Source organism: Vulpes vulpes, chromosome 3 (assembly GCF_048418805.1).
Source record: "Vulpes vulpes isolate BD-2025 chromosome 3, VulVul3, whole genome shotgun sequence".
NCBI lineage: Eukaryota > Metazoa > Chordata > Mammalia > Carnivora > Canidae > Vulpes > Vulpes vulpes.
In genome coordinates, this window is record NC_132782.1 from 60549540 (window position 1) to 60576390 (window position 26851).

Below are 26851 nucleotides of genomic sequence, written 5' to 3' on the forward strand. Positions count from 1 at the left end.
TAAAATAGTTTCTAAAGGCACAGATGTAAGTCAAAAACATTCCAGGGCCCAATTTTTTAAGTGAAGTTTTCTTTCAAAAAATGAAATTAGATTTGAGATTAAACACTCAATGTTTAATAACACTTCAATGTTATTTTCACTGGGGACATTATTTTTTAAATGTAATAAACTGGGCAGCCCCAGTGGCACAGCGGTTTAGTGCCGCCTGCAGCCCAGGGAGTGATCCTGGAGACCTGGGATCGACTTCCACGTCGGGCTCCCTGCATGGACCCCGCTTCTCCCTCTGCCTGTGTCTCTGCCTCTCTGTGTATCTCTATGAATAAAAAAAATCTTTAAAAAAAAATAAATAAATGTAATAAACTTTTAACTCTAAGGACAAGTTTTATTCTTCTAAGAAGGTATGCTTTAAAGTATATCCTAATAATTTAGCTCTGAAGCAAAAAAATTTTAGAGTATTCAAAATATTAGTGATGGCTTTAAAGCTACAAATAGAAACATTAATGGTTCTTCTACTTCTAGCAATACAAACATCTAACAGAATTCTTTCTTAAAAGGAACAAGGACATTATTTCAAGAACATTATGAGGCTAACAAAGATTATACCTTCACACTCTTTTTTTCATCTGATCCTTCTGTCATAAGATAGGCTTTATCTCCATCAGTTCCTTCAACACTCAGGAAGCAATTGGTTGTATGGCCAATCCCACTAGGAAGGACTTTATCCCACAACATTGCATTGATAACAGAGCTCTTCCCACTGCTTGTCCTAAAGAATGAATATATAAAATCATAAAGACAAAACAGTAGAAACCTTGTTCTTTCACTGGGTCTAAGGACAACTTTCTTAGAATTCAAGCTTTGTTTACATTTCATCAGATTGTACTTTTTACAAAAGTTGCCAACTTGGTTTACACAAATATCAGGAATGTGCACATTTCTGAAAAATAGAGGAAAACAAATCCTACCTTCCCATAAAGCTATTCTTGCCTTTTTTATCTTTCTTGCTACTTGTGGCAATTTGAAATCACAGCTGCAGATTTCTCTTATGATGAGATGTGGTCTACTGTCCTCATGTCCTTAAATCTGAATTCCATCTTTTTCACATTCAAAGCAATTACCTATTTCTCCTTATCAAATAGGACAACTGAGTCATCATCTCATCAGGAGCCCTCTTCCTTCTCATTCCCACTCTACCCTAATCTTATTAGGGCCTATTTATGGACCTACCTCATACTAGACTGTGTAAGGCCCTGTAAGGTCAAGCAGGAGAAGTAGACCAAAAAAACCCCTACGGACACCCAGCTTTGTGGAAAAAATTAAGGGTATAATCAGGGCACTTTAGAATAAAGTAACTGAGAAAGAATACTTTAGACAAAGCAGTCAGGGAAGGTTAATGATATTGTTAACATTTAGAATGAGATCTGAAGAGTGTAAAAGAACCATAGATAGATAAAACAAGATAAAGGAAATTCTAAGTATAGGAAATTGCAAGTGCTAAAAAAAAAAAAAACCCATAAGAAGGGCTTAAAAGGCCCATAACGTTAGTTTAGTAAGTAAATGCTTCCGTTGATACACAGCACGTGATATTTGAGCAAACAGGCATGGACCTAGTCATCTGTCTTTGCATCCCTAGGGCCCACCAGAGTGTACAGTACACAGGAAGTTAACAATTGATTCTTAAATGAATATATGAGCTGTAGCAGAGATCACTCTACCACTCCAGACAGTTATGTTAAGAAATGGCACTTCCTATTCTCCTTCTAGAAATCACAGGGCTGAGAATTCTTTTGGAAGGGACACCTGATAATTAAGAGAAACTGAAAAAAGTCATCTATATTTCAAGTCTTAGAACTGGCTAAGAAGGGATCCCTGGGTGGCGCAGCGGTTTGGCGCCTGCCTTTGGCCCAGTGCGCAATCCTGGAGACCCGGGATCGAATCCCACATTGGGCTCCCAGTGCATGGAGCCTGCTCCTCCCTCTGCCTGTGTCTCTGCCTCTCTGTGTGTGTGACTATCATAAATAAATAAAAATTTAAAAAAAATTATAAAAAAAAAAGAACTGGCTAAGAAGCCAATTCTTAGAGATGAGCATCTTTCAAAAGTATAAATATGGATGACCTTTAGAAACCTTCATTTTATACCTAGAGCTAAAATGAACAAATGCTTTTCATGCTAATAGCTTTAGCATTTAAGAAAGGGAGAAACTCTTGTGGGGCAGAGGGGGAGGACCATCACTTGCTGAAATATCAGAAACAAAACTTGGGGGATATGACAGGAAAGCTGATTACTGGAAACTACCCTTAAGAGAAATAAAAAAGGATTACCTGCCAAAAAATGCCACTTTCATATGTCTCCGAGACAGCACCTCACCAATGATGGAAAGCTTGTTTTTATAACCCTGTATTTCTATCAAATCATCTTCAGTAGCTATTTGATCAAGTTCTGGATTCCTGTATGTTGCTACAAAATTAAAATGGTGTCAGAAAAAGTGATAAAAATGAGTATTAAATTGATTATACAACAGAATATCTAAGAATATGCATGTATTTTGGCTTTGCTCTATATTCACATGGCCATCTGAAAAGTAAAAATGCCACAGTTATCTGAATATTTGGTAAAAGGTGAATGCCTTGTTCCATAAGGGGGTCGTAAGAATCCCGCCCCCAAAATTTCAAAATTATTAAAAAATTACAGGGGCTATCCTCAAGCTAAAAATCTGGTGAGGTACGGTTAGGAAGGACAAGAAAAAATGTTTGACTCTACTAACCTACCAAATGTTTCCCCACTGTCACTTTAGAAGTTTACGGAATCCCTCCCTTTTCACTGTACCATTAATAGTCATGTGATCTTAAGAACCAGAAAAGATTTCAAGTTGCCTCCAAAGTAGTATTTCCCCAGTAAGATATTCCTCAACAACACAGTCTGAGCAGTTACACTCCCTTCTGCCCTTTCCCCACCACATTCCAGCCTCATTTGAGAAGATAAGATAGGTCTGCGATCTAAGCTTACTGCTGACTCGGGGAGGAGATAATGTATAATGGCTTAAATGTGGGCTGCCTGATTTTTTAGTCCAGGCATTTACTGATCACGAGCATGATGCTTAAATTTTCTGTACCTTGGTTTCACCTTTAAAATAACTGCAATTAAAATCTGTCCCAGCATGGATATGAGGATTACATGCATAATTAACGAAGTGCTTAGTGCTATCCTTCATACAACCATTTATGTCTTAGGTTATTAATACCATTTAGTCTTCCTCCTTCGGAAGGCAGAAATGGGTTTTGTTAGGGCATCTCTCCTGGAATACAGTGCAATGCCTTATATACTGAACACGTTACACTGAACGCATAAGTTCAGTAACTACGGGTGAAAGGATAAAGCCCCTGCATATATTTTCAACCTTATTATTTTTAAGACTTGGAGAAACTAACCTTCAACAAAATGGGATCCTTCAGTAACAAACTCCAGTAACTGGTCAAAGATTGCAGTAATTGCCCTCTTAGCCAGCACAAAGTGCTTCAGTGGAGAAGCAGATTCTGCCATTATGTTACTGGGGGAAGAAAATTAAAGTTAGAAAAGCACGAATTAGGGCTGCCTGGGTGGTGGCACAGGTGGTTGGGCATCTGACTCTTGGTTCCCACTCAGGTTCTGATTTCAGGGTCCTGAAATCCAGCCCAGAGTCAGGCTCCATGCTCAGGGGGAAATCTGCTTAAGATTCTTCCTCTTGGGGGCAACCCAGGTGGCTCAGCGGTTTAGCGCCGCCTTCCGCCCAGGGCGGATCCTGGAGACCCAGGGTGGAGTCCCACGTCGGGCTCCCTGCATGGAGCCTGCTTCTTCTGCCTGAGTCTCTGTGTCTCCCATGAATAAATAAATAAAATCTTAAAAAAAAAAAAAAAAAGATTCTTCCTCTCCCTGCCCTTGAAATTAAAAAAAAAAAAAAAAAAGTTGAAAAGAAAAAAGAAAAGCACAAGTTAGACTGTATGATAAAGACATGCAAATTAATGACAGCTTCCTGCCAAATTAACTCCCCAGTGAAATAAACTTAAACGGCCAACATACTTTCAGATAATGGTTTTTTGAGAAGTGTTTTAGACGGGCAATTAAAGACAACTTTTCCGGTGATACTCCATTAAAATAAGTCAACTCTATTGGACAAAATCCTGTTTGCAATTTCTACTTTATCTTCCTTTGGTGAAGATGAAACTCATCGTGGCAAACTGCGACAGCACAGGACGCTTAAGAACTGGGTCAGCGAGCAGAAGCAAGTTCGCCAACAAGAAGTTTCTCAACCTGGAGCTCTAGTGGGTGGAGGTGCATGCAGAGACTGAGGAAATAAAGTTCCAGGATCATCATGTTAATACCGACGTTTAAAAAGGAAAGTAGTTCTCATCCGAACAAATAAGCAGACAAGGCTTGAGGCGAGAATGAACGTTTCCAGCCAAAGTGCCAAGAACTTTAAAGAATGTTAAGTTTAGGAGAAAAAAATTATTTTCTGGCAACTTCTCATGAAAAAGACACCCCCCCCCCAAAAAAATAAAAAAACCCGATTACACGCCAGTCTACACCCGGTGCGTACGCATGTGGAATGGAGCGGAGCGGTCACTAAAAAAGGCCGAGCCTTTCGGAGGGTCAGGAAAGGACTCGGTGAACGAGCCGGGTGGGAAGAGCAGGGTGAGGGCAAGGGCCCGGCTGGACCGAGTGTGAGCACCGACCCACCTTGGGGACAGGCCTCCGCCGCCCGGCGCCGGAGCCCCGCCCGCAGAGCCAGGGACCGGACCCCCCGCCGCCCCGGCTCCGCCAGCCCCGCCGCACAGGCTCCTCAGCCTCGGGGCTCCGGCCTCGCGGGCTCCGCGGGCTCGACCCCGCCGCCGGCCGGGCTCGCACACCCGCTCGCTAGCTCCTTTCCCGGAGCCCCGCGGCGGCGCCTCGTCACAGAACTCCTGCGCACGACTGCCCCCCCGCCCCCGCTCCCGCCCGCACGAAGGTCACCCCGAGCGAAGCGAACCGGCCCGCGGCCGACGCAGCGAGCACTCACGCTGTCCCGGCTCCGACCCGTCACCCGGCAACTGAGGCCAGCCTCAGCCTTCAGGCCTCCTCATCCTCCCGGGAGACGCAGGGAAGCGAGGAGGAGGTGGGAGGAGCGCCAAGGGGGCGGTCACTTCCGGTTTCTTCTCCGCCCCGAGCTTGTTTGGCTCCGTGGCCGGAAGTGCGTCTACGCCCACCTCCATTTTTCTTAAGGGCAGGAGGCAGGTTGACTCTCGGGAAAGCTACCGGGATGGGGTTGCGTCCCTCGCTTACGTCTGCCTCCCGTCTCTTCGCCCATCAGTCTCCAGACGTTTGCCTAGTTTAGGCATAGTTAGCTCCCACTTTAGTGAGAGAGATCTTAAAAGGAGGTGGGGTGTAGTGGGACGAGGTGGGGTTAGGGCTGCCAGACAAAAGCGATTTCTGTTTGGCCCACGATCCCCATTAAAGGAGAACCTTTTGGCCGCTCCACTATCTTCTGTTGTGCGATTGGTTTCCTGGGATTGGAGTACAGCCCTGTGTGCGCGCGTGTGCGCTCCTTGAATTACTTTAGAGCGAGAATTAGGAAAATGATACATTGTTGAGTGTTCTTCGAACTTTATGCTTCTAGGACCTGAGAATCTTGCTAACCTGCACATTCTGATTCTTTGGGTCGGAAATGAGGCCTGAGAACGTGCATCTCTAGCATCCTTGAAGAGCCGCTGCTGCTGCTGTTCTGTACGTGGCTTAATTAATAGAGAGTCTGGAGATTTCATTCCAGAGCTCCTAAGTGAGATACAGTTTTGCAAGAGAAGTCACTTCATCTTTCTGACCCTCAGGCCCTTCATCTATAAAACTGGCATTCTAACGATACCTACGTTATAGGTTGTTGTGAAAATTAAAGGGGTCAATAGCGTGTGAAGTGCTTATAACACTGCTGGGTATACAGTTAGAGCTACATTAAAGAAATACTGATGTTCTTTCTATTAGAATCGATGAATATCAAGAAAACGAAATAAGTGAGATCGTTTCGCATGTGCTTTGTATTCTAAAAAGGAAAAAATGACAATGGGGATAGACTCTCTGAAGAAAAATGAGAACTGAGCCACATAGGGTGATCTTTTCTGGGGAGATATTTCTTTGATTTTTCCCAGGAAGCCAATCCTTGGACTGTGTGGAGGAAGAATGCCCAAAACAGAGGGAACCGGAAGTCTAAAGGCCTATAGGAAGGAGAGTGGTATGGTGGATGAAAAAGAAAAAGGCCAGCGTATTTGGGATGCAGGGAGGGAGAGAAAATGTGGGAAGATTAGAGAGGTAGGTAGGTGTAGAGTCATATAAGCCAAGATCAGAAGTTTGAATTTTATTGTAAGTGCAATGGCAAGCTGTTTTAAATTTGGGAACTGGTTTGATTGACATTTTAAAAGGTCACTTTGGTTGCCCTGTGGATACTGGACCCTATCAAGATTCCACACAATGTTTATTAAACAGCCCAGTCCATTGGCTGGAAATAGAGCCATTTCATTTGAAAAATGCCTTTTAGTATTAGTAATCTACTAAAGCCCTAGGCATAATTGCAAAATAAATTGGAATCATTTGACTTCAGTGTTACATGCTTTTTAATCCCTTATCTTGTTTCACCGCCCTCTCTCCACAACATAAACACATACACATAAACAGTATGCTAATCATTCTAAGAATCCTTATATTGTACTTCTATCAAAATTTGTTTTGCAATAAAGATTTGCTGGGGCACCTGGGTGACTCAGTTAAGTATCTGCCTTTGATTCAGGTCATGATCTTAAGTTCCTAGAATCTCCCCTTGCTCTGAGGGGAGTCAGTTTCTCCTCCCTCTGCCCCTCCCCACCCCTCTTGATCTCTCTGTCTCAAATAAATAAGAAAAAATCTTTAAAATTTTTAAATTTAAATTCTATTAATTAACAGGTAATGTATTATTGGTTTCAGAGGTAGAGATCAGTGATTCATTAGTCTTACATAATAACCAGTGCTCATTACATCACATGCTCTCCTTAATGTTCATCACTCAGGTACCCCATTCTCCTACCTGCCTTCCCTCCAGTGACCCTCAGTTTGTTTCCTATGACTAAGAGTCTCTTATGGTTTGTCTCTGTCTCTGATTTTGTCTTGTTTTCAAATAAATAAATAAAATCTTTTAAAAAAGGTGCTCATTATTATTACTAAATAAAGTTACAACCAAATTCTGTGATAAGATAAAAGAGCTATTAGGGACACTTAATTCCTTAAGTTTATGTCATTCATAGCAGATTATATGATTATTTACATTAAAAATTAAGCAAAGATACCTATTAGAACTAAGAAGACTAGAACCTGAAAAGGTGTCTATATACAAAATCAATGTTTAAAAAACCAGAAGCCTTCCTATATACCCGTAATAACCCATTAGAAAATAAGCATGCTAAAGCAACCCAAACTGTAAAGAATCAAGGCATTGACTTAAAAACTAAATACCTTCATGAAAAAAATTCAAAACAACATTAAAAAGAGACCTGAGTAAATGGAGATATATACAATATTTACAAAAGGAAAGGTTTTAATGTTGTAAAGATGTTCTCTCTAAAATGATTTATAATTTTAATGCAATTACAGACTTTAGATAGAACCGGAACTAATCTGGGCGGCCCCGGTGGCTCAGCGGTTTAGTGCTGCCTGCAGCTGAGGGTGTGATCCTGGAGACCCTGGATTGAGTTCCATGCCAGGCTCTCTGCATGGTGCCTGCTTCTCTCTCTCTGCCTCTCTCTCTCTGTGTGTCTCTATGAGTAAATAAATAATCTTAAAAAAAAAAAAAAAACTGGAGCTAATCCTAAATTTACATAGAAGAAGAAAAAGTGTCAATGACTAGCACAATTCTCCCAAAGAAGAGTAGAGGGAATAAATTTATACCACCCGATACTAAGATACGTTGCAAAGCCCTAATATTTTAAGCACACTATAACTGTTAAATCCTGGGGTACTGTTGCTAGAACAGAGAAATATAATGAGTATAGACACAGACTCATATGCCAGTTATGCCCATGGCATTTGATATATGATAAAATTGGTATGCATACTGAGGGAAGATGAATGACTTAATAAATAGTATTAGGGAAATTGGTTCATTTGAATGATACAACAACAACTTGAATCTTACCAACACACAGAGAAACTCAGACCTGGACAGGCAAGGTATAAACAGAAAATTATTAGGAGAAAACATAGGAAAATAATTTTATGATATTGGGGTTAGGGTTCTGTAGACAAGATGCAGAAAGCACAACTAGTAAAGGGAAAATATAACAGATCTATCTACATTAAAGATTTCTGTTCAACAAAAGACATTAGTAAGAGCTAACAATCTGGGATTTTTTTTTTTTCAATGTATATAGAAAACAAAGAAAGGACTGATATTTAAAATTTACTAAGAACTTTTGGAAGTCAACCAGGAGAGGCAGTTCACAAAATAAGAAATCAAAATGTCTCATAAGCATATTAAGATATTTTAAATCCTTTTAGTGATCTGATAATGCAAATTCAAACAATAATAATGTACTACTTTATGCCCCTCAGATTTGCAGAAAATTAAAAAGTGGTATGATACCAATTTTTTTTTAAAGATTTTATTTATTCACAAGAGACACAGAGAGAGGCAGAGACACAGGCAGAGGGAGAAACAGGCTCCATGCAGGGAGCCCGACGTGGGACTTGATCCTGGGACTCCAGGATCACACCCTGGGCCAAAGGCAGGCTCTAAACCACTGAGCCACCCAGGGATCCCAGAGTTACATGCTTTTTTTTTTTTTTTTTTTTTAAGATTTTATTTATTCATGAGAGACAGCGAGAGAGAGAGAGAGAGAGAGAGAGAGAGAGAGAGAGAGGCAGAGACGCAGGCAAAGGGAGAAGCAGGCGCCATGCAGGGAGTTCCATGCGGGACTTGATCCCAGGTCTCCAGGATCTGGCCCTGGGCTGAAGGCACCGCTAAACCACTGAGTCACCTGGGCTGCCCATGATACTAATTTTTGTTGTAGGGAAATATGATCTACTGATGGAAATATAAACTTTAGCAATTTTGTATAATATTTTGGAAGTATTTAATCACAAGTATATTATGTGTATATATAACTCAACTCACCCACACACCCGCAAAGAAACCCCAAACAAACCCAAAACACCTCAACACGTACAAGAATGTTCTGCTAGCCTTGCACATAAAACAAATACTTAGAAATGCAGAAATCACTCACTCTGATATTTAACTGAATTGACTTCAGAAATGTGACAGTTTCCTGCTTTATATGGTAAAAGTCTTTGAGGACAAGAACCATAGTTTATTTATCCTCATATTCCTAAGCACATGGCTTAATAGTAGATATTCCATAGCTATTTGTTAAATTGAAGAGTAGTGAAATAGAAATTGTTAAGGAGTTGCAGAGTCCACGGACTGTTTGAGAAAAATTTAGCAACATTACATCTACGGTCCATGGTTATAGTCACATAATTTAGCTGGCAAACAGGGATTAAAAATCACTCATGTTTTGGTCCAGTACTCTCCAACCTGTCATTTTCTCTCCTCAGATGTCTAGTATAACATTTTGTGGGGGAAAAAATAGAGTACGTTTTAACTTTTTCTAAAGAAAAAATTTTGAAGCTTAGATAAGAATTTTGTCTCCTCATTTTTTTTTAAAGATTTTATTTATTTATTCATGAGAGACACACAGAGAGAGACAGAGACACAGGCAGAGGAAGAAGCAGGCTCCATGCAGGGAGCCCGATGTGGGACTCCATCCCAGGTCTCCAGGACCACGCCCTGGACCAAAGGCAGGCACGAAACCACTGAGCCATCCAGGGATCCCTGTATCCTCAAATTTTAGTCTTTCATGTATCACCTACCCAACTTTTTCCATGTGCATGTGTCATTATTTGTTTCATATTTTTCTTCAAATCAATTTGCTATTTTCTTAAAAAAATGTTTTGTCCTAAGAAAAGATATTCATGAATCAGATTTGATGTGACAATTAACATAGTTTATAAACATGAACCGTGAAAATAAAACTTGTGCCACATACAATTATTTTTATATGTTGTGCAGTTTATGAGTCTGGATTAGATGACCTCTGAGATCCCTCCCAGACAAACTAACATTCTGTCATTCTAGGTTAATTCCTCTGCCTCAGTATTTTAATTATTCAGTAAAGGACAATGAATCAATGACATAAGGAACTTCACTATAATCTTGTGACCATAAAGAAGTATTTATTAAGATCTATGCCATGATATTCTGCTTCCTAAAATTCAAGATAGATATGCTGAAATATATAAATTCAGTACAGCCAAACTGCTGTTAGACAGGAACATGTAAAATATTTATAGGGCATAGAACGAGTGATGTGGTATATGGTGTGAAGGAAGTAACTTAACAGGTTGGAGGATAGAAGTAAAGAAAACATATTTACCCTCATTCTGTTAATTGGGAAAACTTGAATATTAAGAGACTTTCTGGAGACTCAAATGAGGTGCAGAAGAGTTCCAAAGATGAAGGTAATCAACCATAGATTTTGTTTGAGGAATATGTTTTAGAAACATGAATAATGCCATAAAAAGAAGAGGTAATCCTAAATAAAATGAACAGGGTAGACAGGAAAAGAGAATTTAATACGGGAAGTTTTTTTGATTCAAACTTTAGTCAATTCAAATTCAGAGCAGAATGGTGAATGGCCTTTCAACAGAGGATTAAATAAGGAAAAAAAAATACCCACCAGAAATTACATTTGATGGATATGATTCCAATTCCTGCTCTCAGGTTATTCTGAAAAGAAGGGCAAACAAAGTTATCAGTTATTTCAACTATGTTTTTTGATAGTGGACACTATCTGGGTAAGATGAAAAAACTAGAAAACTTTGAGTTTTCATTCAAAACATACTTTTCATTACATTTCTCAGAGTCTAAGTAATTCAGCTCAATATTTATAGCAAGACAAAAGACTATCCAAGTTTTATTTGCCTTTTTAAGACCAAAAATAACATTTATAAGTAACAAATTCCTTTAAAAAAAAAACTAAATAGGGCACCTAGGCAGCTCAGTGTTTGAGCATCTGCTCAGGTCGTGATCCCAGGATCCTGGGATCAGTCCCACATTGGGCTCCCCACAGGGAGCTTCTTCCTCTGCCTATGTCTCTGCCTCTCAATCTGTGTCTCTCATGAATAAATAAAATCTTAAAAAAAAAACTTAAAAAGTTTAAAAAAACACTGTAAATAATCACCCTTCTTAAACTGTGGGAATACTACTAGTAGATAATATTCCTATGTAGCAATTTGAAAAAATTATTTCATTTTTAAAAGGATCTTATTTTTAAGTAATCTCTATATCCAACATGGGGCTTGAATTCACAACCTTGAGATCAAGAGTCTCATGCTCTAATTGAGCCAGCAAGGAGCCCCCACAAAATTTCCCTTTTAGGATGAAGAAATAGCTTGTCATAAATGTGATTTTTTTGGGGTTTGGGTAGTTACCAATTTAACACTAAGATTACTAAGGAGAATGAACTTAAGGATGTTGTGGTGATTAATACTTTAATACGGGAAGTTTTTATCCAGAAAATTATTTTTTTTGATTGCTGGTATGAAGTAGCTTCAAACAACTGTCTTAAAATTTTTAGTTTTTAAAAATTGAAGCTTGACAAATTGAAGCTTGTCATATAAATTAATGTAAATTACATGACAACTTTTAGCTTTATGAATTTATATTTTACAACCCAAATGTACACATTTCTTTCTCTTAGATTTGAATGTTCTCTTAAAAGATTAATTTATGGAAAGCTAAACCAATACAAGGAGTTATATGTAGATCAATAATCTAAATGTCATGAACAAAAACTCTTGTAGATACTCTATCTTCAGTCATCAACACTGAAAGTTGTAGGCAAAGGAATATGTATCCTCAAATTTCATCTCAATTTGAGGGAATGAGACTGTGTTAATTATAGGATAAACCTGACCAACCAAATTTGTTTCTCCATTGGAATTAATGTTTGGTCTTAACTATTTGTTTTGACTTAAATTCTTAACGAGTATTGATTTTTTGGTAAAGCAATCTGTTTCCCAAGGGGATTGTGGTCATTTGATTTTTATTAGCTTTTTCAAATTTGTAGAAGTCATAGTGCTTTTTAGGCATTAAAATTCCATTGAAAATGAATCATAGTAATTTGGGAAACATATATTAAACTTCTTGCAAAAGATAGTAATACTGACAAAACAAGCAAGGTAAGGTTAATGGTAAAGTGCCCGGAATTAATACAATGCTTTGCAAATCAGATTTTAAAATTAGGAATAGTGTTAGTATTGAAAAAAAAACCCACCACCTTACATATATACTACATCTGCCAACAACTCAGCAATCACCTAACAATAATAGGCCATGGACCATGTGAAATGGAGAAACTGGTTAATATGTGAGGACACACATTCAGGAAATCTTAGAGAGGGGACTTAAAATGGCATAACTAGAAAATTTACAAGAGAATTTACAGTGGAAATGTTTGTTTTTGAAGGGGAAAAAAACCCAGAAGCAGTTAGAAAAATCTTTTTAGGTAGGGTTGTTTTTTCAAAGTTCTTTAAACTAAAAATATAAACTATCTACCCAAGCAATTTATGGGTGTCATTGACTTATTTCAAAGTTGAGCCAAAGCAAAAAGGTTTTTATTGGACAAACTGTCTGTGGAATATGGCCTCAAGAAGCAGATTTACTAAAAAGTACAAAATTATATGGTTGTAAAACTTGGATTAATATCTTGAGGTTTCATTAGTCATTTTGATTATTAATGTGATCAAATGTAAAGCAATATAAAATTGGAAAACAAACCCACGAAGGCATTATTCAGTTTCCTAAAAATAAAATTCTTAAAAGTGGATGTATATAAAAAAGACATAAAAACAGAATTACCAAGAAGGTAGCAGAACAGCTAGGTTAAGTAGTCATGAAAAACACCCCAAGGACAAAGCTTAGATTTTAATGTTACATGCTGTAATGGAAACATTATTAGACTGGAAGCCAAATAATTTAGATTCCACTCCTGTCTGCTACAACTGGTTTTGTGACCTTGGCCTCTTTCTACAAGAAACTTTAGCAGACTAGAAGGTTTAGACCAGTTGATTTCTAAGGTTCTCTTCTAGATTAAACCACTCTAAGTCTCCACAGAAATATTTCTATCAGGTAGCTCTATCTGGAATGTTCCAATCAGATGAGTTTCTAGGAATAAAATTATACACATATGACAATAGTAGAGCTAAAAATGATCGGAAAAAACTTGTTGCTGTCACCATTCTCAAAATAGACTAAATTTCCATGGTTCTGGTAGTGGGGAAACCATAGGTTGTAAATGGATCTCTTCAACTAAATCAGTATTCCTGAATAATACTGTTAGCAGCAGTGTTTATTAGAGTACGATAGACAAAATCATATCTTTGTGATACTTTATAAGAAGCTACTATTGAATTGTGATTATGTCTGTTTCTCCTATCCCCCAATCCATATATGTTGAAGTCCTGAGCCCCAGTACCTCCAAATATGACCGTATTTGGGGACAGGGTCTTTACTAGGTTAAAATATGGTCATTAGATTAGCCCTAATCCAGTATGAGTGGTGACCTTATAAAATGGGGAGTTAGACTTGCATACAGAGTGAATGTGAAGACAGCCATCAACTAGACAAAGAAAGGCTAGAACATTTTATCTCCCATATCTTCCTAATGCTATATTAATAGTAGGTTTTCTCAGTCAATAAATGATTTGACATCAGCAGTTTGGGCTCACTTTGCGTAACTGAAAATGAATTGTGAAAAGGTTGTTATGAAATTTTACTTTTTATTGTCTAAACCCTTACGTGTTCCTCCTCATTCCCATCTTAAATCATTTAATTTGTAGATAGGGGCTAAAATAGAATGAGAATTAAAAACATAAAAAAAAAAAAAAAGACTGCCAACAAAACTGGATCTTCCCTTCCTACTATAACACTTGCCTCCTAGTGTTATTAAAAGAATTATGCAGGGTGGAGAGTCCACTGATAGTCTTAGGGGTAATTCCTGATGGGGAATCAAGAGGAGTGTCTGGGTTCTTATTAATAGGAAGATCAGAGAACTTAATTGTATGGTATGTTGCATTTAAGTTTTGATAGCGCAGTAATGATTTCATACGTGAAAAACTGAGTTTGTCTTGAGTTTAAAAAAGTTAATAGCACCCATGGTTACGGAAGGAAAAATATAGTCTAGTTTCTTTAGTACATGTTTTCCATCAATTCATGAAATCAAAGCTTATGTAAGAAACAAGACAACAGACACCAAGACTGGTTAAAACTACCATACACTGAAAATACCACATTCACATACCCTTGTATACTGAAAAAATGTAGCAATGCCAAGAAAATTGGACAATTAAAAAAATCTTGTTAAAAGCAATTCTCATAAGTTGTGTTCAAAATCATCCATTTAACATATCCAAAAATTTTTATTATTTTACATTAACATTGTGGCAGCTAAATAATCAAGTTGTCTCATGGACTGGAAGGTGACTTATTAATTCCCTCTCATTTCCAAACCTCATCAAGCAGTCACTACATTTATGAGGTAAGTCAGCTGAATGCTTGAAATCCAGATGAATTTTAAGATCTTCAATTTGTCCTGTTGAATATTCACAGTATTGACATAAATAAATCCCTTCAGATAAATGTGAATTTAAATGTTTGCAATATTCTAGCATACTTGAAAAGCCTTTCCCACAGTCATCACAAACATGAGGAAAAATTTTAGTATGTTCAATAGCAACATGCCTGTTAACATTTGTATGAAGTCTACTCCGAAAACCACATACTTGACACACAAAGAAGTTTTTACACTTGTCAAAGGTAATTTTGCTTAACAGGCTGTACTGTCCATGTGCTCCATTATTATACTTATCACTTAACTCAATTAATTTACATGCGTGTTCATTTACCACATGGCTATGCAAGTCTTCCGGATCATTCGTTTCATGTTCACAAAACTGACACAAGTACTGTTCGTCACAGCTGTGCTCCTGGAAATGTAGGTAGAGTTCACTGCTTGATGAGAACTGTACATCACACTGCTCACACCAGTAGAGGTGGTCACTAAAATGGGTGTCTGCAATGTGCTGGCTGAGGTTCTCAAAAATTACTGTTTTATAATCACAGTATTTACAAATGTAGGGATCCTCTTCATGCAGTTTGGCATGTTCGATCAAAAGCATGTTAGTAGAAAAACTCTCCTTGCATACTCGACACACATTTGAATCAGTACGCTTATGCTTCAGGATCATATGCTGCTTTAAATCAGAAAAATATTTGCTGTTGAACTCACAAAGTTCACACTTATAGAGGCCACTGCTATTAGCTCTCAGTAAAGGCCATTTCTGTTGGGCAGTCACATTCAAAGCCTGGCTCTTATCTAGAATTTTGCAAAGTTTAGCTGGTGGCTCTTCATCAGTTTGGTCTTGGAGACTCTCCGAGGAATTGTTTTCGGTCTCTAGATCATAATCTTCAGAAATTGCGTGCACTTCTGCAGCAATTGGAACATCTTCAGCAGTGTGAACTTCTATAGGACTCTCCTCTTGAGCTTGTTGGTTGACTGACTCAGGTGAGTCACACTCTTCATCACAAATTTCAATATCAGCAGATTTTTCTGAAAAATGTAACAAGTCTATTATTACTAAATAAGACCTATTGAATAACTGGCAAAACATTTATTTTATACATTATTTTTCCATGAATCTACATAAAATAAGCAAATGCTATTAACTGGTTTCCCTAACCTGTAGAAAAGGCAGTGTGGTCTAGAATTCTAAGTACAGGGCTGGGAACCAGGTAGTTCTGGTTTCTACTTCTGGCCTTGATCCCATCTGTAAATTTTGGCAAGTCATTTGATGTTTCTGCATCAGAATCATCATCTGTAAAAAGAAAAATACTTATTATTTATATCAAAGCATTAACTATTAATTGTTATTAAACAAAGCACTAAATGTTTTAAATATAACTTTGAATTCCAGTAGGAACTAAAGGACTTAGATTTAGTCAGAAAATGGATGTTATCCTTGTATCAGTCACACACAAAGAAATCTGTCCAAATAATCAACTGCTTTTGCTTCCATGCCCCATTTGGACTAGAATATACTTTTTAAAATTACTTAGGAATTTTAAGTTTAAGTTACTAAGTCTGAATAAGAGTGTATTCCCTAAGCCTAGTCCCAATGTTAAATTTAGCATGGGGAAACTGAAGTACAGGTCATAAAAAACTGGGCTGCAAATCATGTCACTGCTGTTTTTAATAGATTTATTTTTTAGGGGAATCCCTGGGTGGCTCAGCGGTATAGCGCCTGCCTTCAGCCTAGGGCGTGATCCTGGAGTCCCGGTATTGAGTCCCACATCAGGTTCCCTGCATGGAGCCTGCTTTTTCCTCTGCCTGTGTCTCTGCCTCTCTCTCTCTGTGTAAAAAATAAAATCTTAAAAAAAATTTAAAAAAAAAAAAGATTTTTTAGAAGTTCCCAGAAAAAATTTGGATAGTACAGAGAATTCTCATATATCCTGCATTCTGTTTCTCCATTCTCTTTTTTTTTTTCTTTTAAGATTTTATTTATTTATTCACGAGAGACACAGAGAGAGGGAGAGGCAGAGACACAGGCAGAGGGAGAAACAGGCTCCACGCTTGGGAACCCAATGCGGGACTCTATCTCGGGTCTCCAGGATCACGCCCTGGGCTGAAGGTGGCGCTAAACTGCTGAGCCGCCCAGACCGTCCAGTTTCTCCATTCTCTTATAACAATAGGGTACATTTGTTCCAATCAATATCCAATATTGGTAAGGTGATATCAACTCAAGTTCACACTTAAGCTGATTTCCTTAGTTTTTACCTAATGTTCTTTTCCTGTTTCAAGATCCTAAAATTCCACATTACATTTAGCTATCATCTCCCTCTAGGATACTGTTAGCTGTGACAGTTTCTCTGACTTTCCTTGTTTTTGATGACCATGATAGTTTTGAGGAGTACAGGTCAGGAATTTTGCAGGGTGTCCCATTAATGAAATGTTTTTTTCATGATTAGACTGGGATTATGGGTTAATAGAGGTAGACCAGAGAGGCAAACTGCCATCACAACAGTCAGGTTTCTCTGATGTAAAGTCACTCTTTTACTTTCCATATTCCCTGCATACGAGGAAGGAAGTCCCAGTATGCAATCCTCATTTAAGAAGTGGAGAGTTATGTTCTACCTCCTTGAGGGAGGAGTACCCACATAAATAATTTGGAATTCTTCTGTAGATTTTCTTTTTTATTCATTCATTCAATCACATCAGTATGGACTCAAGAATATATATTTTATGCTTTGGGTGATAATTCTTTTTTTTTCCCCCTCAAATTGTTTCAGCTTTGGCTACTGGGATCTCTTTTAGTTGGCTCCTGTGTTCCTTTGGTATACCTGTATCTTATATATATTTCCTGCCTCAGAATTAGAATCAGCCACTTCTCTAAGTAATAGTTTTTACTGGAGAATGGTTTTAGAAATCAAAATCTGGGCTCACTCCTACTGGGGTGTCATTTCTTTTAGGCCTTCTCAGCTAACAGAGTAAAAATGCGTATACATTGCTATGTACGCACAGACATCTATAAATGTCTCTATATGTAACCATCTGTGTCTCTATTAAGCCAAACATGAGTTTATGCAAATGTCTCCAACTCCTTGTTTTTTTGTTTTTTTTTTTTTAATTGTGTTTCTGTGTCTATGATAGGAGCTCAAGGAAATTGGCAGTTTTGATGGTCACAAAGAAAGAATAAATGCAAGTTGTTATCATTATTCAATGCTCTTGAAAAGAGTCAATACAAGATGCAAGACTGAAAAACATCAAACCCTTCATCCTTTGTTCCTTCCATTTAGCCTTCTGGACTATACCTTCGTGGAAGAACTGTGTATAGCACTGTTCCTAACCTTTCATCATAAATATGCTCCCAACTCCAGGTCAGTCTTGATTTTCTACTTATTCCTGGCCACCTAAAATAGGCTTAGGACACTGTGCTTTTTTATATATAGGTCTAAAATAATGTTAAAAATTAAACATTCATATTTGCTTTCTTATAAGAACCTCATTTCCCTACATTTAGACAAATTTGAATACTTGCCCATTTAGAAGTCAAAACTTTTACCCACATTCTCAAGAATATAAAAATACAACTTAAAGGATATTTTGGAAAATATTATATATACCTTTGTTGTCAAAATATTTTAAGTCTGGTTGTCTCATAGAACAAACACTATAACAATGATCAGAAAAAATTCCATTGAATCCATCTGCAATCCTGCTTATTCCAGAGGAATCTGAAAATAAGAGCAAAATTTTATTTTATTTTTTTATTTATTTTTTAAATTTTTTTTAAGAGCAAAATTTTAAAACTTTCAAGTAAATATATATACAGTTAATAACAGCCATCCCTTAACATATACACTTTCAAATTTGTAATAAAGTATTAATATTTCCCTCAATTCTGAAAGCTTCTATATTTCAGATCTGATATTGACACTGAGCTTTGAAAAAACCACAAACTACACGATTTACAAAATAGCACTTGAAGCACACAAAGATAGATTTGCCTGTCAGAATTCTATAAGTTATAAACATTGAATTGACTACCAAGAAGATCTGCCATGTGCTGAAGAGAAAGCAAAAGGCATACAGACATTCTCAGACAGTAAACCAGGTTTAATTTCCTCAGATACGAAGAATGTGTAGCTTGGGTAGGCTAACAGGTATGCCAGAGACTGTCTTAAATATATATATATGTGAGATTAGTTATAGGTGGCCACTAAGACCTCTTTTTTTCACTAACATATACTTTATTTTCTTCTTAAAAAATTTATTTAAAATCAATTAACATATAGTATATTATTAGTTTCAAAGGAAGAATTCAGTGATTCATCAGTCTTATATAACACCCAGTATTCATTACATCATGTGCCCTCCTTAATGTATATCACCCAAGTTACCCCATCCCCGCTCCTCCTCCCCTCCAACAACCCTGTTTGTTTCCTGTGATTGAGTCTCTTAAATCTCTGATTTTGTCTTGTTTTATTTTTCCCTCTCTTCCCCTATACTCCTGTTTTGTTTCTTAAATTCCACATATGAGTGAAGTCAAAGACCTTTCTTACTGCCAAGATAGCAGGGCCAACCTCAACTAGAGGACCCAAAGGAACACAATAAAAATAAAGTTCATATTTCTGAAAATAATGTACAGGATAAAAAAAAAAATTCCCCAATAATCCAAATATCTTCCATCAAGGTTAATGCTGTACATGAAGAACAAGCTTGGAATTACACAAATCCCAATTATGCTGTGTAAGTGTGGAACTTTGGATATCTAATTTTAAGTATCTTTCAACCATTAAGTTGTAAGTATTAAATAATGTCTGTAAAGTTCTGATGTGTGCCTAGCACATGGTAGACAGATGAATATACATTCAGAGAACTTGAAGTTTTCTCTTACCTAAAAATTGACCCAGATATTTAACTGTTATCTGATCATTTATGAGAAAATGGATAAAAATGTAATTGCATGGGAATGAATCCAGGGTCCAACTTTAAAATAATCACTGACCTGAGTAACGAGAAGGGTGTAATGTCTTCCTTTTTCTTTTTTTAGGATATTCATTCATATCTTTTCAATCTAAAAATGGAAAAATTTAACAAAAATACCACAAATAAAGATTGTTAATATTTTATAGAAATTCATTCTAAACAAAGAATTTATTGGTAATAAGAAATGTGTGTGCCACTTGAAAATCTACTTTGTAAGAGAAATGCCTCCATTTATATTTTGGGTTTATTTTTTCTGATCAAGTTTAAAGGCAGGACACCAAAATCTTTTTTCTTGGTGAGGTTGAGAAGTCCACTTCAGATGTTGATGTAATTGTGAGAACTGGATAATTACACTAAGCTATACTCTTATTTTTTATTTTAAAAAATTGGTGCTATGGCATCTTTTTAAGAATAAAACAAGTACATTTCTTATAACTGGGAGTATTTTGATGCAGTTTTCAAGCTAAAGGTGTATATATTTCCTTAAAAAATATTGTCACAAATCTGTATCTATCCCCAGACTTCCAGAAAATATATTCATCATGTAGAAGCTCAGAATATAATTTCCAAGAAAAAAAATACTTTTCTTACTTGTAAGGTCATATTCAACAAAGCAGGTAGCAACTTTTGTTTAATTTTTAAATGATCAGATTCCCATGGACTCTTATAAAATTGGTTAATTGGTTTTCCACATTCCACTTACATGGTATAATTCTTAATACTGTAGGGAGGAGAAATGAATTACAGGGAAGTTTTCACAGATGGTAAAAAATGCCTGTAGAAAAAAAAACACGACAGAAGTCATACAAGCGAAAATGTAGCTCACTTCTGAGACTCAAAAATACAATGGCACCAGGTCTTTAATTAACTGCAAAGTTACACGGAATTAACTCAAGTATAAATAATCTTTTGAATATACTGTATTAAGCACTAAAAACTGATAACTATGTGAGTGTATACATGTGTCATTGTTCTTTGAAATGAATTTACTTTCTAAAGCTTAAGCTATAATTTAACAGCAAAATAGGAATATAAATCTGATTCATTTATTCAGCCATAATGAAAGCAAATACAATGAAAGTGAACCAAATCAGACTTTATACTAAGTTCTTATAGATTATTTAACAATATAAGAACAATGACCATTTATTTAACACCTATCATGTGCCAGGCTGTGCACACACTTTATCTTATTTAATCCTGTAACATGAAAAATATACAGTATCCTCTCAAAATTATTTACCTTTTACGGATGAGGAAACTGAGGCATAGTAAAATTAAGTCAAGGCAACTCTTAATAAGTGGTAGGGTTAGAATTGAATAAAGATCTATTTTTAAAGCATATACTTTGGAAACAAATAGGGAGATAAAGAGATTACTCCAATTCAAGTAACAACTTAGTGTCAGAATCAGCATCTCCTCTTCCATTTCAGGCTAGTGTTCTTTCACAGAAGTGGGCAAGTAAGGGATGTCAGAAAAAGAAACATGTTTTCTCCACTAGCATTATATGCTGCTTTTCTTACTGTCAAAGTAATATACATGGCAGGTATAACTTGGTATCATTACTGAGCTCATCTTGTTTTTAATGGTAAGGAACTTCAGGTGCACACACTGTTTTTGCTACTTCACTAAGTTCTGGCTATATTAGCGCTATAGGTCATGTGATCATGCAGTAATAAGATAGTGCTTTTTAGTTTATTGGGCATTTTCCTCTTATTTTATTTGATCTTCACAACAATCCTGTGAGGTACATTGAGGGGCTACTATCAAACTCACTCCAATTTCACTGATGAGGAAGCAGATTCAGTGAAAGTCCAGTCAACTAAGCAGCAGAACAGAACTGAAAAAGCCTGTCTTCTGACTCGAGTTTCGAACAACTCTGTGTAATTTTCATTGCTAATCACTATTACCAGCAAGTTACATCTTCCAGTTCTTATTCCACCACCAATTGGGAGAAAGGGAAGGGAATCACCCAAAGAAACCAACAACAATGGATTTATAGAAATAGTCTCTCTCTATATAAAGGCTCACCTGAACACAAAATAGCATTCCTTGAACCCTTCCCAAACAAGTGCATTAAAAAAATAAAAATTTTCTTATTATATAATAAACTAAAACTTCAAGACTTATTCCTAATACCTCTTCTGCACACCTCTAGAATTTATACAGCCCAGAGCGCTACACTTTGTTTTAAATGTTCTAAAACTATCAGGGAGAACAATGAAAACTGTCAGCCAAACATTAAAGTAACCTCTTGCTATTTCAGAATACACTTTAAATTCTTTCCAACTTGAAGAATGAAAAAGTAAGGAAAGGAAAGCAAGTATGGCATTAGAATTAACATTGCAAGCTGGCCTGGATTCAGACTGTCAGATGAGAGGAACAGGATCACCTTGATGAGGGAAGCTCTGACTACGACGTGAGGCCGAACAATATCCAAATATTTACCAGACTTCCTTTTAGCATGAATGCTAACATGCCTACTCAAGACCAGAAATACTATCCTTCATTTCAGCACATATTCTTACGTGCTTTTTGTATACATAGCTGCCCTGATGAAGAAGCTTGGCTTTTTACTAAAAGATGTCATATGAACATTTACTCACTGGTCTTCCTCTCATGGGGAAGATTCTGAATCTCATGGACCTAATCATTCACTTCCTTTTCCCCACTTAATAAATTACACATATAAGTCCTCGCTTTGGCAGCACATATAATAAATTACACATAGAATACATGTCACTGCAGGAAAATGAGGAAAGAGGTTAGAAAGTAATTTAAGCACCTCGAATCTATTCACGCAGAAAAACCACTGCTAACATTTTGATGGACATTTAGACAGTTTCCTATGCTAAGGTATCCATATATATTTCACATTTACAAAAATGACACCATGCCACATGCAGTACTACTTTTTTTTTTTCAAAAAGCAACTTACAAAATACATATTGGCATCTCTCCACCTGTCATTTCCCCCCCCCAACAACGTGCAAAATGCCACAAAACAGGCAGTCAGTATCTTCATCAAAGAGATCAACAGCCAAAAAAATAAAAAATAAAAAAAAAAGAGAGATCAACAGCCTTTCACGTAATACAAACATTCTCTAAGCGGTACAAAAATAAACCAAGTATTTCCAATCAAAAGCTTCACCTTTCCAATAAGGTTTTTAAAGCAAGTTCTTTTTCACCCTCATTTCAAGATAAGTATATACTCTCCAGAGTTTAAAATAACAGAAACATGGGCAGCCCGGGTGGCTCAGCGTAAGCTTAGCGCCGCCTTCGGCCCAGGGCGTGACCCTGAAGACCCAGGGTCGAGTCCCACGTCGGGCTCCCTGCATGGAGCCTGCTTCTCCCTCTGCCTCTCTCTCTCCTCTCTGTGTATTCTCATGCATAAATAAATAAAATCTTAAAAAAAAATAGCAAACACAAAGACGTTTCAGGAGAGGTCTTGACCTAGAGCCACGGTACGTCCGACTCCAATGTCAGCATTGCCAAAGGACACGTTTTTTACCTCTCTGCAATGAGATGAACTGCTTCAAACTACTCGCGTCCCTAGGTTGTACTGAAAAAGAAACCAGAAGGGGCGTCTGAGCACCGCGAGGAGCGGCCCAGGGCACCGGCCGGGGCCAGCCGGGCACCCGCGGTCCCGAGCCCAGGCGCCGCGGGCCGCCGAGGGGCGGCCGGGCAGGAGCCGCCGGCCACGCGCCGGGCCCACGGGCCGCCTAGGCGACCCCAAAGGGGCCCGCGGGAGGGCAGCGGGCGGAGGCCCGAGGCGGCCTCCGCGTGCGCGCGCGTGCGGGGAGCGGGTCTCGGCTGCCTCGGCTGGGGCGCCGCCACCGCGCCCGGAAACGGAGGCAGGGTTTCATTTCAAAGGGCGCCGTCGGGCCTGCCCTGGCCTCTCCGCGGGAGGCTGCGCCCGCACACTCCCTGCGGCCGCGGGGCCCGCCCGGCCCGCCCGGCCCGCCCAGGCGCAGCTCCCGGCGGCGGCAGCGGCGGCGGCAGCGGCGGGGCGGCGGCGCCCGAGCGTGGGCGGAGGGGCCGCCGGGCCCTCGCGCTCCCGGGCGCTGCCGGGCGGCCCGCGTCCCTCCGCGCGCCTCTCGCCCTGCCCGCCAGGCCCCAGGCCCAGGCTCGCCGGCCGCACTCACCGCCTCGCTCCGCGCCTGCGCCGCGCACCTCAGGGGCCCCGCCGACTGGGCGGGGAGGGGACGGGGACGGGGGCGGGGGCGGGGGCGGGGGGCAGGGGAGCGGCGGCGCGGCCACGCTGCACAGCGGACCTGGGAGGGACCACCGGCTGGAGCCCCGGGGGTGGCTCGGCGGCCTGCGCCCCCTGCCGGCACCTGTGCGCCGCCGCGGGCTTCTTCCGGGCGGGGTCCCGGCCCTCCGGAGCCCAGCGGGTGACTCCACTTCCTAGAACGGCTCCCGGCGAGGCCGCGGACGGAACTCGCCCCCGCCCCCGCCCCCGCCCTGCCTCCCGCCGCCGAGGAGCGGGACTAGCGCGGCAGCTCGCGGCCCCTTTCCCACCCGGCTGCTCCTCCAGGGGGCGCGCGACAGTGGCCTTGCACGGGGGAGGCCCGGCCGAGGGCAGCTCCGTCCGCAGAGCGGCAGCTGCCTGCCGGGCACGGAAAGGCGACGGCGGGTCCAGGGTTTTCCCCGAGGCCCCACCCAAGAACGACGCTGGGCTGCGAGTGCCCTGCCCACGGGCAGGAGGCTGGAAAGCTTGAGGATCGCGAGTCATTATTAGGGCTTCCTTGGCTCCAGGAATCCCGGTGGAATGAATGTGAAATTATAGGGGATTAGGTTAGATGATTTCGTTCCTTTTCGGATTTTTGAGCTCCCATGAGCAGATGTGGAGAGGATTAAATCGAACAAGCATACGCGAACCTGTGAACACGGTTTCAGAAACGAAGATTCCTGTAGAAGTGTGGTCATGTGTTTCATCTCTGATAGTGAATTGAAGTTGTCACTCCCAGTTAACGCATTAGAAAAGCGAGGGTCTAAAGACTAGATCTTTTTTTTTTTTTTTTTTAAGATTTTATTTATTTATCCACAAGAGACAGAGAAAGAGAGAGGCAGAGACACAGGTAGAGGGAGAAGCAGGCTCCATGCGGGGAGCCCGACGTGGGACTCGATCCCGGGTCTCCAGGATCACGCCCTGGGCTGCAGGCGGCGCTAAACCGACTAGGTCTTACTCATCTTTGTACCCTCAGCGCCCGGGTTCAAATAATTGTTAAGTAGACGAAGGAGGCCCATGCGGGTTATCACGTGCTCAAGGTCACTTTGAGAGTAGGGGCTGCAATCGATGTCTTTTCATCCACATCCGCGGTGCCTTTTCTGATCACCGCATGCTACACAACTAACCACACCCTGGAGAGCAATAATCACAGACCTTGCTCCCATACCTTCACCTCTAGCCCAGAAGGTAAAGCCACATTTTAAAGAGACACCAATTTGCGATGCTCAGTCTTTATGACCTCAACTTCTGTGTGTGTACTCAGCCCGAAGAAGTGAATATTCACGAATGCTGGCATGGCCTGGATGAAGTACAAGAGATTTAGTGGCATTTTAAAATTCTAGTATAGTTAGTACCTGCCACCGAATAGGGAATGGACACGTGTTTGTTGAATTTATGAAGAACGCTATGCATGCTTAGCTGGTTGGGCTGTTCCCCGATGTGACCCAGTGGAAGCCACAAGGGGGTGGTATGGGATCATTTTGAGTTACTGTGTTGCTCATCCTAGCCTCCTGCCAAAATCTTTACATTCTAGGCTGAAGTTTTATTTAAAAACATTATGCTGTAAGAGCAAACACGCCCCCCACCCCCAGCCCAGCACATTACTTGAATTAACAAACCAACCCACCCTATCTTCCCTTCCCAGAGAAATAAATGAGAAGAGCATCACAATGCTTACTGGTCCTTTAGCATAATCTCAGGTCTGAGGCTACTTTGATTAGCTGGAGTACATTCCCCAGTTTCATTTTTGCATCCGTCTCTTCCTTTCCTTCCTTTTAAGGGACGGTGGTGGCTGCACGGATGAAACCCTAAAATCTCAAAAGAGAGTACGGAGTTGTAGAGTTTGCTATCTTCTAATATAATTTTGGCCAAAGGGGTATTGAATCATTTTTTTAAAGAAAGATTGTATTTATTTATTTGAGAGGGAGAGAAAGAGTGCAAGAGCAGGAGGAAGGAGAAGCAAACTCCCCGAGGAGCAGTGAGTCTCCACTTGGGGCAGAATCCAGGATGCTGGGATCATGACCTGAGCCAAAGGCTGACGCTCAAACAACTGAGCCACCCAGGTGCCCCTTGAATCATCATTTTCTCCAACTTTTTTTTTTTAAACCACACTTATAGTGTAGCTTAGTTTTTAAAAAGATTTTATTTATTTATTCATGACAGACACAGAGAGAGGCAGAGACATAGGCAGAGGGAGAAGCAGGTTCCCTGCAGGGAGCTGGATGTGGGACTGGATCCCTGAGCGGAAGGCAGATGCTCAACCACTGAGCCACCCAGGCATCCCTAGCTTAATTTTTTCTTAGAATAGGGATACGTCTTTATCACATAATGGAGACAATAACAAAGTACAAATAGCAAAAGAAAAAGTTATAATCCTACAACCCAGAACTAACCAATGGTAGCATTTTGCCCAAGAGCTGCACATTATTTTTAAAAAAATCTATATCCATTCATTCAGAATTTGTTTTAAAAATTAAAAAAAAAACCAGCCCCTTAATATTGCCTGAATATATTTTATGCTATTAATGTTAATGGCACCTTGGAATTCCACTATAAGCAACCATACAGTTGTTTCTATCTTTAAACCATGGTCTGGGGCAGCCCGGGTGGCTCAGCGGTTTAGCGCTGCCTTCAACCCAGGGCGTGATCCTGGAGACTCAGGATCGAGTCCCATGTCAGGCTCCCTGCATGGAGCCTGCTTCTCCCTCTGTCTGTGTCTCTGCATCTGTGTGTGTGTGTGTGTGTGTATCTCATGAATTAAAAAAAAAAAAAAAAAAGAAAAGAAAAAAGAAAAAAAAATAAACCATGGTCTGCTAATTTGGTAAATAAAATATAGTATTCTATTTTAATTTGTATTTGTTTTTGTGAACTTGAACGTTTTCTCATGTGTTGATTGGTAGTTTGTATTTCCCTTAAGAATTTTCAGGGTATGTCCTTTGTTTTTTCTACAGGCTGTTAATCTTTTTAAGGAAAGCTAAAATTTTT

The 26851-nt window shown here is 39.5% G+C and overlaps 2 protein-coding genes across 14 annotated transcripts in view; both read right to left on the reverse strand.

Moving 5' to 3' along the window:
- MFN1 (mitofusin 1) overlaps positions 1 to 5184 on the reverse strand; it is a 32064-nt gene extending 26880 nt beyond the window's left edge. The window contains exons 1-4 of the mRNA XM_026007201.2: positions 5034 to 5184; positions 3430 to 3548; positions 2323 to 2458; positions 604 to 766 (exon numbers count right to left, since the gene is read on the reverse strand). Coding sequence (XP_025862986.1) covers positions 604 to 766; positions 2323 to 2458; positions 3430 to 3541 — 411 coding nt within the window. The 5' untranslated portion in view covers positions 3542 to 3548; positions 5034 to 5184. The remainder of the gene's footprint in view (positions 1 to 603; positions 767 to 2322; positions 2459 to 3429; positions 3549 to 5033) is intronic.
- A 7500-nt stretch (positions 5185 to 12684) lies between these two features.
- On the reverse strand, positions 12685 to 23942 carry ZNF639 (zinc finger protein 639). Of its 13 annotated transcripts, XM_072752638.1 has the most exons (8): positions 23781 to 23815; positions 23147 to 23197; positions 22242 to 22377; positions 20339 to 20410; positions 19655 to 19723; positions 18270 to 18380; positions 15830 to 15964; positions 12685 to 15699 (listed from the first exon to the last, which is right to left on the reverse strand). In XM_072752638.1, the coding sequence occupies exons 5-8, from the start codon at positions 19710 to 19712 to the stop codon at positions 14546 to 14548; spliced, it is 1458 nt and encodes a 485-aa protein (XP_072608739.1). In that variant the 5' UTR covers positions 19713 to 19723; positions 20339 to 20410; positions 22242 to 22377; positions 23147 to 23197; positions 23781 to 23815; the 3' UTR covers positions 12685 to 14545. The 13 variants fall into 13 exon arrangements, with proteins under 13 accessions (XP_072608739.1, XP_072608735.1, XP_072608736.1 ...); XM_072752634.1 differs by lacking the exon at positions 22242 to 22377 and having other exon boundaries at positions 23781 to 23942; XM_072752635.1 differs by lacking the exon at positions 22242 to 22377 and having other exon boundaries at positions 23089 to 23197; positions 23781 to 23921.
- Between the last annotated feature and the right edge of the window lie 2909 nt (positions 23943 to 26851).

Excerpts from the sequence above, each read along its gene's own strand:
- ZNF639 (XM_072752634.1), bottom strand. The coding sequence starts at position 19,712 with ATGAATGAATATCCTAAAAAAAGAAAAAGGAAGACATTACACCCTTCT. Across the intron at positions 15,965-18,269 it reads AAAATATTTTGACAACAAAG|ATGATGATTCTGATGCAGAA; the intron begins GTATATATAATA and ends TTCTTTTTACAG. Across the intron at positions 15,700-15,829 it reads CCACACTGCCTTTTCTACAG|AAAAATCTGCTGATATTGAA; the intron begins GTTAGGGAAACC and ends TACATTTTTCAG.